At 50.3% G+C, this 12604-nt stretch overlaps 1 protein-coding gene across 11 annotated transcripts in view; it reads left to right on the top strand.

Annotated features, from left to right (window-relative positions):
- LOC138754277 (polyhomeotic-like protein 2) overlaps positions 1-12604 on the top strand; it is a 227968-nt gene that overhangs the window by 201201 nt on the left and 14163 nt on the right. For 9 of the 11 annotated variants that reach the window (XM_069918298.1, XM_069918295.1, XM_069918290.1 and 6 more), the window contains 5 exons: positions 986-1151; positions 4274-4476; positions 9370-9502; positions 10364-10484; positions 12272-12425. In XM_069918298.1, coding sequence (XP_069774399.1) covers positions 986-1151; positions 4274-4476; positions 9370-9502; positions 10364-10484; positions 12272-12425 — 777 coding nt within the window. The remainder of the gene's footprint in view (positions 1-985; positions 1152-4273; positions 4477-9369; positions 9503-10363; positions 10485-12271; positions 12426-12604) is intronic. The other 2 variants (XM_069918297.1, XM_069918296.1) reach the window with 2 other exon arrangements.

Raw genomic sequence — 12604 nt, 5'->3', positions numbered from 1 at the left:
TTGCTTGTTTGATTGTGGGAGTTTACTGTGTATAATTACACCCCTCAAAAAGTACCTCATAAGCCCATGGAACTGTGGGATATTTGAAAGGGATGTGAAGGGAGATATAGGAAATGAAGTTTGGAGCTTGACCCTCTAGCCTACCCACCATTCAAAATGATCACCGCTGATATGTGCCAGTTCCCCATCACCTTTGATTCTCAATCTCTTGCAGAGAACTCCAGAGTCACCACAGATGATCACCCATCAGTTTTAAACAACTGGACTCTTGTTTGTGTCTCTACCACCAACGAAAACATCTCAATATCTACCCTGTCACCCACTCTTTGGGTCTCAAATGCTTGAATATATCACTGATCTTTCTTCTAAACCCCAATGAAGGCAGACTGCCCTCATCCTAAGCAGTGAATTATCTCCTGCAGGTGCAAATGATCTTCCCCTTGTTGCTGTGTAAGTTCAAGACCAGGAATCTGCACAGAGGGGTGATGGATAGAATGGCTGCCTCCCAGGTCTTGAGACCCGGGTTCGATCCAGACCTTGGGCGCAGCCTGCATGGAGTTTGTCTGCTCTCCCTGTGTCCATGTGGCATTCCCCATGTGTTCCAGGTTCCTCCCACATCCCAAAGCTGTGCAGGGTGGTGGGTTAATGGGCTGTTGTAAGATGCCCCTTGTGTGTTGGTAAGGGGTAGAGTGTGGGGGGAAGTTGATGGAAAGTTGGGGAGAATGAAGGTTGGACAGCATCTGTGAAGCAATGTAAACGATGATTGCCACAAACTCTGGGTCAGGGGCCTGGTTATGTGCTGTGCTGAGCACATCCCACCCAGCAGTGAACCTCAGATCAGGTCTGGGGCTATTGAAAAAGGTCATAGTCAAAGTGGCCACATAGCGAATAGTTGAGCAATCTTTTATCCAGCGGTGGTGGTGATGTTTCTTGGTCTCCTTGGGGCAGCACTGACTTGACATGTCCCTGTTGATCTTCACTGCAGATCCAGCAGAGCCACAGGAGCGGCCCAGGGCCTGACGGCAAGCGGGACAAGCTCGACCCAGTGGCTGAGAAAGGGCCTGCGGAGAAAACCAGTGGACAGCCTGCCCCTGCGTTCTCGGCCCCGCCCGACCTGAAGAGGGCTGAGCCTGCCAAGCCCCTCACACAAGGTGAGAGTCTAAGCTCGCCCGCTCCGCAGTCTTTGTGGGGCTTTAGGGAGCACAGTTGGACTTTGTAAATGAGGACAGTGTGTCTGTGTGGGAATGGTGAAGGGAATTGAAATGGTCGGCTACAGAAAGCTGAACTGTAAACCCACAGATGGTCTGCAGGGTCCGGTGAAGCAGTCACCTAATCTGCATTCTGTCTCACCGACGTAGAGTTCACACCGGTAACATTGGATGCTATAGATCATTTTGGACAAAGTGCAGGTAAAACACTCCTCATCTGGAACATGTGTCTGTGGCCCTGGATGGAGGTGAGGGGGAGACGTAGGGGTTAAACATAAAGTTGAGGAACAACACATCATCTTTAACCTTAAAACCAAAAATTATTTTTCAAATTTTCAGAAATCCCCACCCCCTAATCTGGTTCCACTGTTTCCATCTCTTCACCCAATTATTTACTCAGTTTTCCCTCCTTTTTATCTCCCCCCCGCCCCCCTTCCTCATAGTGGTCTCTCTTTCTCTCTCTACCTGTCTCCCCACCCCCAGCTCTTTCCTCTTTATGGATATAATTTCACGTTTTTATATCTTAGTCTTAACGAAGAGTTCAGACCTGAAACAATTTTTTATTTTAATTTTTAATTTAAATTAAAAAAAAACACAGCACGGTAACAGGCCATTAACATACACCTCCAGTATGTTTTGATTGGTGGGAGGAAACAGGAGCCCCCGAGTAAACCCACACAGAAACGGGGAGAACGTACAAACTCCTTGCAGACGATGCAGGATTCGAACCCCGGTCCCGGTCACTGGTGCTGTAAAGGTGTTGCGTTTACTGCTACACCAAACATGCCACCCTGTTGACTAACTATATCTACCCAAGGATGCTGTCCAACCTGCTGAGTCCCTCTAGCGATCCTGTGTCTGCCCAGTTTGTGTTTCTCTTCAGTCATGACAGTGCCTGACATCGCTGTGATGCTGCCTGCCTACTAACTGTCCATCTAATTCCTCAGATCTGATTGACTCATGACTTAATGCATTTTTTTTGTTACTTGTGAGGCCAATTAAAGTATTGCCCTTGGAAACCACCAGGGATGATGCAAATATGTTCCAACATCTCTGCCTGCCAACTGCAAAGGGATGAGTGAGGCTGTGAACATGGTGCCATGCCTGTGGCAGGAGCTCACAAAGGGCTGGGCTCTGGGCACCCTTTGGTGTCCAAACATCCCCTTGTCTCTGGATTGATTTGGCATCTTTCCCAGAGCAGCAGACAGCCAGTGAAGTTCTCCTCCGGCACAGGAACCAATTTGCACACAGCAAGCTCCCGAGAGAACAGCACGCTACAGTGTAGTGGAGGGGACAGTAAACACCGGTCCTGGTCACTGAGGGGCAGCCACTTGATCTGGCTCAGCAACTGATGTGGAAACTTTCACTTCATCTGAGAGTCGGCACAGTCTTGGCTTAGTGCCTCAGCGAGCAGGATCCTGCTTTTGGTGTTTCAGTCTACTGGGGGACTTAAACCATGGTGTTCCTGAGGCCCAGAGGTCGGAGAGCTGCCCACAGAAGCAAAGCTGCACTGAGCTCTTGGGTTACGGGAGATAGTCCACGTTGCCCCGAGCTCAGAGGTGGTTAAAGTGACAGGCGATATCGAGTTCAGAATCTTTTCCTGAACCAAGTAACCAGTTGCTTCCCTGGTTCTGAGGGGGTTATAATTCACACCAATCAGAGGACAGGGAATACTTGGATTTTCCTTCCTACTGGTCTCTTTGGGAAGGATGTATTGGCCTTGGAGAGTGAAATTTTAACTGCTTAAGTTAAATTACAACCAGGAAATTATTCTCTGAAATTCAGCAGATAATTTGATGTTTTCAGGACAGTAAAGGAATCTGATTGGGCATTTTAAGCAGAGGTGGACAGGTATTTGAATAGTCAGGGCATCAAGGGTTATGGGGAGAAGGCCGGGAAGCAGGATAGTGGGAGGAAGGATCAGCTCACAATTAGAATGGTAGGGCACATGATGGGTGGATTGGCCTACTTCTGGGGTCCCTGCTCTTCATATTGTTCGTCAGTAATAAGGCAGAGGAGTTCACATTTCCACTGATCAGTCAGTCAAAGTTTACTTGTCATTTTTAAAACCGTGAAACAGCCATAAAAACGAGGTTGTGTTTCTCCAAGACAAGGATAATTCTATAAAGCCAAACATAGGAGCATAGCAAGTACACAGTCAGGTGGGACTGTAGGTTGGGGATGGATATAAAGAGGTTGCAAGGGTTAGAGAGAGTGGCCAAGGAACAAAGTGTAGATCAATTTGGAGTTGTTCTCATGGTGTGTGAAGCAGAATATTGTTCAAGTCGTGTTCAGAGAAGAGTTTGTGCACAAGGGGCTGGTGGCCAGCATTCAGGTGCTGCCAGCAATGGAGAAAGTCATCATTACACAGGGACTCAATCAGAGGGGAAGAGGTTGTGTCTTGATGGATCTCTCCAGAGGACTACGCACAGTTCTAATCTGTTGACTTAAAACAGGGTGCACTTGGCACAGTGGCAGAAAGCAAAGATTCAGGAGATGTGTTGCAGAGAAGATAGGCCTGCTGGATGAGGAGGGTTTGAGTAGAGTGGGATTGTGTTCTGTAAAGTTCAGAAGGATGTGGGAGCAGAAGGGTACAGGGTTAACTCAGTTACCTTGCATCACCAGGAACCCAGATTCAATGCCAACTTCCTATGCTGTCTGGGGGGCTGTGGGACGGAGATGTCAGGGCACTGCGTGGGGGGCTGGTGCGGAGACGTCGAGGCACTGCGTGGGGGCTGTGACGCGGAGACGTCGGGGCACTGCGTGGGAGCTGTGACACGGAGACGTCGGGGCACTGCGTGGGAGCTGTGGCGCGGAGACGTCGGGGCACTGCGTGGGGGGCGGTGGCGCGGAGACGTCGGGGCACTGCGTGGGGGGCTGTGGCGCGAAGACGTCGGGGGCTGTGTCGCGAGACATCGAGGCACTGCGTGGGGGGTCTGTGGCGCAGAGACTGGGCACGATGTGGGGGTCTGTGGTGTGGAGACGTCGGGGCACTGCTTGGGGGTCTGGGCATGGGGTTGGGCTGATTTCAGATGCTAGTAATCCACTTGTGTTCCTCCTTCCAGGCAAAGTGACAGAGAGTGTTCATGTAAAGACCACTTCCCCTTCTCCCAACATGACCTCCGGAAATGGCAACACCACCTCCTCTGTGACAGCAAGCGTGCCCCAGAACACAGAGAACAAACCTCCGCAGGCCATTGTCAAACCCCAGATCCTCACCCATGTCATTGAAGGCTTTGTCATCCAGGAGGGTGCTGAGCCGTTCCCTGTGAGTATCCGCAGACTTGCCTTTCTTGGGATTATGTAAATTCATTCACGTAGTCGGTGTTCTCGAGCTACTCTCCCTCTGAGCCAGAGCTGGAGGTTGGTGTCCCAAGCAAACACCAGTTTCAGAACTGTCCGGTGTTCCATCTTTTGAAATTAGTCAGTTGGATGTGTTGGCCCCATAAATCAGCCCCCGTGATTGGGGGTCTTCCCCTGGCGTGGCTGTGATCAATGGTTATCTGTCACCAGCTCAAAACCCAGTGACCAGGCTGGTCAGGGCTGCGGTCAGATCTGGGGCTGGGATCTTGGCATCTCGCAGGGACGTATCTAGGGTATGACACGTGCCCTGGGCGCCAATTGAAGGGAGCGCCACTGAGCAGTTTCTGATCCCATTGGTCTCCTTCACTGCCCTTGGCCCCCGGTGGTCCTTGCACCTCCCCTGATGACCAGAAGTAGCGCATTGAAGGAGGGACGATTAGTGTAGATGGATGTCTGATGCTTTTAGACCAAGTTCTATCCCCACCACCAGCTCCACCAGTGCTGCCACCCCCCTCACCCTGACACATAAAGAGCACGCACATTTTTCTTCTCCACTTCGCCCTCCTGTTATTAAAAGGCCAAAGCCAAATACAACATGGTGGCCACCAAGACCCACTCTTCTGTGACCTCCTTGTCGCCATTGATTTTGACGCATGGAATGTAAAAGGTTGGCCACCTCTGCCATAGGCACTATTTTCCGCAGAAATGTGCCCCATCGCCCTGCCCACTTACCTGTGTGTGGGTTTGTGCTGCCGTCAGTACACAGGAAAGGCATGGTTAAAATGGGAAGCTGTCCTCAGAATCGGCCTGTCCCTCCCTGCCAGACCCGTGAGTTCTCCACCCTCATGCTGCTCTGTGATTGGAAGGAAGAGAGCGCTTCCTAACAGGACTTCCTTACAGCATAGAAGGCTGTTTGAGCCATCAAGTCTGTCGTGGGTCCTTTCCCCACTAAAATTCACTCCCATCAATTCTGCCAGATTCTATCCCTCCCCCTCACACGGGCCATTTGACGTTGGTGGGATGTGGTCACAGGAGTGCTGGAGGTCAGGGTCGAACCCGGGCTGCTGGAGATGTGAGGGACTGTCCGCACAGTGCCTCTGGGTCATCAACTTCCTGGTCTCCAGGATTTGAAGGAAGGAGCAATGGGTGAGAGGGTAGTGGTGAAGATGGGTTCTAGTGGAGCTCTGCCTGTAAAATCCCCTCTGTTCCCCCACCCCTCTGTTCCCCCACCCCATCTGATCTAGAGACCCCACCACCCCAGACCAGTAAATGGCGGCCATTGGAGCTGACTGTAGGAGTTGGCCAGAGTGGTTGTGCCAGGGGAGGCTTCGGTGTTCTGTCCATGCTGTCAAGCTGAAGGAGGTGGACACTCCATGTTGGTGCTGCTGCTGGTGGTATCCTGCTCGATGGGTGGATTTCTTTGGTTCTTCCTCACCAACACTCCGGTCAGGAACAAATGGGATGCCAGAGGTGTATACCACCAACGTTAACTCTGAATCCTGGTCTAATGATCCTGAAACCTGAGGTCAAATCCCATCATAGGACAACAGCAGAGAAACAGGCCCTTTGACCCATCTAGTCTGTGCCAAACTAATAGTCCCATCGACCTGCACCCAGGCCATAGTGCTCCATGTCCTATCCAATCTTCTCTTGAATGTTGAAATCAAGCCCACACCCACCAATGCGTCAGCAGAAATTTCAAAAGAACATAATTGTCATCATAATCTCTCGGGTTCACGAGTGTCCTTGAAGGGAGGAGATGGGCAGTCCTTACCCCACCTGGTCTACCCCACCTGAACTCTGGACCCTTGCTGCCCTTCAAATTGGCCAGCAAGGTGTGTCTTAACCCCCAGTTCACTGCAACAGTCCAAGACAGCTCACCACCACCGTCACCCCTTCTGGAAAGATAGCGAGTGAAATCGGGCATCCTGTAATCCCAGCTGAGATGGTGGGATCTTGTGAAGGGATTGGACCGGATCCACCCTCTCCCTCCCTGGTACGAGTGTTCTGTGATTTGTGTGGATGGTGCGCGTCGGTGGGGTGGGGGGCATGGTGGGGAGGGGGGGTGCGGGTGGAGGGGTCAGAACAAGGACGAGGTTTTGGGAGATTGTGCATTAATTTACAATGACATCTTCATGTCTATACCTTCTCTTCTCATCACGTTTGAACCACTTTTTGAATGATTCCCACAACCTTCTCTCTCGACGCTCTCTCCATGGGCAATTTTTGTGAGTGATTCACTTTTCTACTTTACAATACTGTAATGTTGCTGATTTAACATTGTACTGTGGCAGTGTCCTCTCCGTGGCTGTACAGCTCTGTGGCTGCTACCCTGCCTGTGTATGTCACTGTGTAACCTGCAGTAGGGTGAACCTGCATGTTTACACCAGGCTTGCTTGCAGAATTTGCCTCGATGTGAGCTGTGTTGTTTGGGATTCAGTGATGACAGAGCAGTGAACGGTGGTGGAAAGAAGTCCCTCCAGTCCGTGCAGCCTGTGTGACCCCTCTCTCCACCTTGCATCAAACCAAGCCATCACCAGAAATCAGGAGCAAGTCAGGAGGGTGGGGGAAGCACAGGAAAGGAAATGATAGCGTGAGTTCCCACTTCGCTAAACCAAAGTTGAAACCAGAATGGGAGACAATCTGGGAGAGGGTGGGTCCACAAAGGAGCATGGAGATCGTGGAGATAGATTGTTGCTCTCAAACGGATGGGTGGGTTCTGAGAGGAGAGCAGGAGAGAGGGATAGATGAGAAGCAGTGTCAGCACAGGCTTGATGGGCTGAATAGACTCCTGTGCAGCGAAATCATGCAAATCACTGGGGAGGTTACAGACCAGGCTAAGCAGAGTGGAGAAGGGAACCAAACTCAAAAGGCAGCCATCTGTAACCAGGGTATCGGAATTCCTACCATACAACATGGCCAAGCCCAGGCCCGGCCTGCAGCAGGAAGAATTTCATCCTATCTGGGCTTGACTTGCACTGACACACTGGGAATGTGGAACTCTCTCCCTGGGAGGCAGAGAGAGGGAGTGCGGCGCCATGGGGCAGCGAGCTCTAGTGCAGTGCCATGGGGCGGTGGGCCCCAGTGCATCCAGGGTGGGCTTCATCCAACACAGTAGAAGCTGATTCTGGCCATTTAAACCAATGCCGCCCAATTACATCCAAATTAACCTACAACCCCCGTACATTTTGAAGGGTGGGAGAAAAGCAGAGCACCAGGAGGAAACCCCTGCAGACATGGGGAGAACTTCTTACAGACAGCGAGGAATTCGAACCCTCGTTGATGGCGCTGTAATAGTGTTGCGCTCACCGCTATGCCAATCACGCAGAGTGGAGCTCCCTCACTCCACCCTGAACTCCAGATGGTCCCCAACCAAATGGCTCTTCCATTCTTTATTTTTGTTTGATACACTTCACCAATTCAAAAGATCTTAAAGTAAAAGAGATAAAGAAGAGGTACCAGCTGATGGAATACCCACTCACTGGTCAATCTGACCTCCCACAATCATTTACCGTTCCAAAACTCTTAGTTAAAAATGTTCCAGCCATTGCATCATGATGTGATTTTGCTCATATCTTTCACATTGTCCTTGTGATGTGTGGTATCGTTGACAGTTGTTATCCAGCCCTACATCACCCAAACTTTGAACAGCACTGTCGATAGCACTCGAGTGAACGGATGTCTATGGGTAAATGCCAGGGCCATGCAATTGTACAAACATGACTTAGAAGCAGGAGGTGCCCTCTTGGCTCCTTGAGCCTGCCCTCCCACAGATTCCAACATCACCTACATGTTCCTGATTGGCTGCAGTAACCCGTCACTTACTTACCACCTCCCTGAACCTGGATACCTCTCATCCTCTCGTTCACCGAGAATCGATCTACCTCTGAAGGTGTACAAAGTCAGATCAAAGCCCTCTGAGAAAAGTCTCTGAATTAAATGAGTACTCCCCTATTTTTTAACAGGAACCTGAGGTCTTGATTCTCCCACAAAAGGAAACATCCTCTGCACATTCATTCTCAGGATTTTAAATATTAAAATCTGGAATTAGGTCCCAGGTCAGTTACGATCTCATTGAACGATAGGCAGACTAATGGCCTTGAATCCGCATGTTCCTGATAGCTGGCACTCTCATTCCATTGTGATTGAGTATGTCGGGAGTGGGGGGGAGAGGAGTCCATACGGAGTCACACTTCACCACAAGGTCATTGGTTCCCAGCAATAGGTGTGGATGTTCCTTTGGAAGACATGCTGGCTGATCTGACTATGCCTTCGTAAGCTCCATGCTCCAAGTATCTTGTCCGACCACAATACCGAGGAGCTTCTGTGGAGCTCTAACACAGGAGAGAAGGAGCAAGGACAGCTGACCACCAGTTCACAGGGGTCCAGGCAAAGCTGCTGAGAATGGGAAGAGGTTGTGCTGAGAGAGCTGAAACCACAACTGTGAAGGTGGAGCGATTCGACGCGGGGAATGATGAAGAGGCAGGAATTGGGGGACCCAGAATTGGAGTCTTGCTGGAGATTGCTGAGGCCAGGAGTTGATGAAGGCAACAAGAATTGTTTAATGCCAAAGAATTAGTTTTTCAGTAGGTTGTGGTATGAGATCCAAGGTGGGGCAGTCCAGGGGCTTGATCACTGTGGCCAAGGGAGGAACAGATTCAGGTGAGGTTTTGCATTCAGGATTGAGAACCCCCCCACCCTGTCCCCAGTGTGTAGAATTCCTCTCACTGTGCTGGCCAAGATGTCTTACCTCCTGGTGATGGACAGGCTGTTGTAAGACCGAGAATGCTGCTTGCCGTGGTGCTGTGAGTGAACTTGCGTGAGATGGATGGAATTGTCCTTGTCTCCCATGTTGTAGGTGGGCCGCTCCTCTCTGCTGATCGATAACTTGGCCAAACAAAAGCAGCAGCAGTCCGCATCCGTGCAGCCCGCAGAGAAACTGCCGCAGCTCGATCAGCCCGACTCTGAGATGGATGATCTCAGTCAGCAAGGTGAGCACTTGGATCCTTGTGTCCTAGACCCCTGCTGTAGACGGGACACCAGAATGTAACCCAGCACCAGTGGCACTGCCCTCCTGGAGTCGGGAGCCAGCAGTTGGTGACTTGATTCTTCCTGCCCTCACCCAGATAGAGATGTGGTCAAGGTGAAAGTCTCGCCCACTTCATCTTTTAGCCCACCATGTCTATGCTGACAGTGATGCCAGTTTAAATTACTGTGGTCCATATCCCTCCATGTGTCTGCCTCTTAAATGTTCCTATTGTATGTGGTTCCACCATCTCCCCACCAGCCCAGTCCTGCTTCCCCTTCATCTTAAAGCTGTGTCCTCTCTCATCTATCAATTCCACCCAGGAAAAAAATATCATCTCCTTGGTTTCTTGTAAATTTCTAACTTCACCCTCTGATTTTATGGAAAAAACAATCCAAGTGTGTCCAACCTCTCCAAATAGCTACTACTCTTTAATCAGGCAACCCAGACATGGAATCCTTTCATATTCTCCCTCCGCTTCCCCCTGAAGTGGAATCCTCGAAAACCTGGTCAGGATATGTATTTACCACAGGTAGTTGTCTCCAACATATTGAGGTTGCTCCAGCAGCGGGCTGGCAGAGATTAAATGGAAACAGATTTTTAAAAAATGAGTTATCCATAAAACAGGCCTACTGGGCATGCCAGACCAGCATAATCACTGCTTGTCCAGGGAATTATCAGCCTGTATGGAGAGGTGAAGCTGACCTTTAAACATTCCACGACTTGACACCCTGATGTACCCACTGTGAAATGAGTGGGTACTTCACAATCTGCCCGACTGAACTATGTTTAACTGTTAGACTTTGGCCTCTTTTCTTTACTTCAGACTCGAAGGAAAAGGAAGAGGAGGCGGCTCTGAAACTGAAGTGTGAGTTCTGCGGAAGGCTTGACTATGCACACAAGTTCAAGGGATCAAAGAGGTTTTGCTCCATGGCTTGTGCCAAGAGGTAAGATCTCATGCTATGGAATTTCACTTCTCGAGGTTTGTAGGAGCTTCTCCAACAGATAAGAGCACTGGGGCAAAGGGGAGAATCACTGTCTCATAGCACCAGTCACCTGACCGTCAGCGCTGTCTGTGTGGAGTTGCATGTTATCCTATGACCACATGGGCTTCCCCGGTTGACCTGGTTTCCTCTTCTGACCGAAAGTCGTGAAGGTGAAGTTAATGGCTGCTGGAAAGAGCTCCGGGTGTGTGGTGGAGTTGGTGGGAATGTGGAATCAGTGTGACTGGGTGGTTGATGACCAGTGGGGACTCTGGGAGCTGAACGGCTGTGACTATGCCCCTCTTTCCCTGCGAGGAATCATCCAAGCCTGTGAGAACAGGGGTGGCTTCCCCACTCTGCCCTCTGATCCCATTCCACTGTGCCCTGAGAGTTGGTGTCAGGGCCAAGGAATGGGCCTCCAGCTTGGTGAAGCCACACGAGGCAATAGGTGGGGCAGCTGGAATCTGAGGCTTCCCGTGACTAATCAGGGCCTGGCACAGAATGCACGGCCCACCAAAGGTTCACAGGAAACACGAGCCTGGTTATAATTCGTGAAAGCAAGCCTGAGGTCTGGAGACAGCAGTTCAAACCCCAGCAGGGCATCTGAGGGATTAAGTTTCACAATCAACATCAACCTGATGTTTTCATCCACGCAGTTATAGCGAGCGTGAAACCCTGGGATTGTGGTGAATCCAACTGACCCACAACTGCGCAGGGTACAACTGTCGCCCCTTACTCTGTTGGACCTGCATCAGTAAATGTACCACTGTAAACTGGAGTAAAACTCAAAAGTGCAGACAAGAAGTAAAACACGAGTTTGCAGATACTGGTTGAAGTAAAAACACACAGTGCTGGAGAAACTCAGCAGGTCAAACAGGGTCCTTTATGCAGCAAAGATAAAGATACAGAACCAACGTTTCGGGTTTGAGCCCTTCAAGGGGTGAGCAACATGTCAGCAGGCACCTTGAAGCTGTTCTCTGCTCTCCGAAGAAAGTTCTGGGGAATTCTCTCTCCCACTGCTCCCCATCCGAAATCCCTGCTGCCACCTCCTGCTTGTGGAATTATGCACCTCCCCCTGCCTCTCCTCTCCCTCCCATTACGCCTGCTGACATGTTGCTCATACCTTGATGAGGGGCTCAAGCCCGAAATGCTGGTTCTGTATCTTTATCTTTGCTCTATAAAGGACACTGTCTGACCTGCTGAGTTTCTCCAGCATCGTGTTTTTGCCACTGTGAACCTGTCTGAAAAGACTCAGCAGATGCCTGGTTCAGGAAGGGCCAGGAAACGTTGACTCCCAGAGCTTCACTTTGATTTTTGTTTCATCCATGAAGAAATTCCAGCAGGAGGGTATTGATCGTGAAGAACCATTCCTGAGTCCAAGAAAATCTCCAAATCTCTCTACTTACTAACATTCAACCCCTCTAGTCTTGCTGGCTCTCAGAGCCATTGCCCAACTTAATTCTCCTTCACATCTCTCTCCTGCCACCCACCTACACACTGGGGCAATTTGCAGCCACAAGCAGGTCCTGAGATGTGGGAGGAAACCAGTTCACCCAGGGGAATCCCAGTGAGGAAACGTGGAAACACCATGTCACATTGTGGGTCAGGATCAAACTCGAGGCAGCAGTACCATCTGCTGCACCACTGGCTGCTCTGCAGAAGCTTCGTTAACGGTTGTATGTCTACATTTTTTAAAAATTAAATTTAAATGCAAAATGTTTTAAAATATAAATTTAAAATTCTATTTGCAGGTACAATGTTGGCTGCAGTAAGCGGGTGGGTCTATTCAAACCTGACAAGAGCAAATATCTGCAGAAGAAGGAAGGAGGCAAATTGGGCAGAAGAGGCCCCAGGAAGAACAGCTTGCATGGCACCAACATGGAGCAGCCTAAGAAACAGCTTAAGGTGAGGGGGGCAGCCTAATGGGTCTGGCTTGCCATGATCCAGATGTGGAAGAGGAGCCAACACCTCCCCACTGGAGCTCAGGGCTTGGGGAATGTCGGGTATGACAGGCTGGCTGCTGGGTGGTCTTCACCATGGCCATCGAGAAAGGCATCCACTGCCCCTATCCTGTCTACATGTAA

Source organism: Narcine bancroftii, chromosome 2, assembly GCF_036971445.1.
Source record: "Narcine bancroftii isolate sNarBan1 chromosome 2, sNarBan1.hap1, whole genome shotgun sequence".
Taxonomy (NCBI): Eukaryota; Metazoa; Chordata; class Chondrichthyes; order Torpediniformes; family Narcinidae; genus Narcine; species Narcine bancroftii.
Note: the sequence above shows the minus strand (reverse complement) of the source record. Positions and strands in the feature narration are given on the sequence as shown.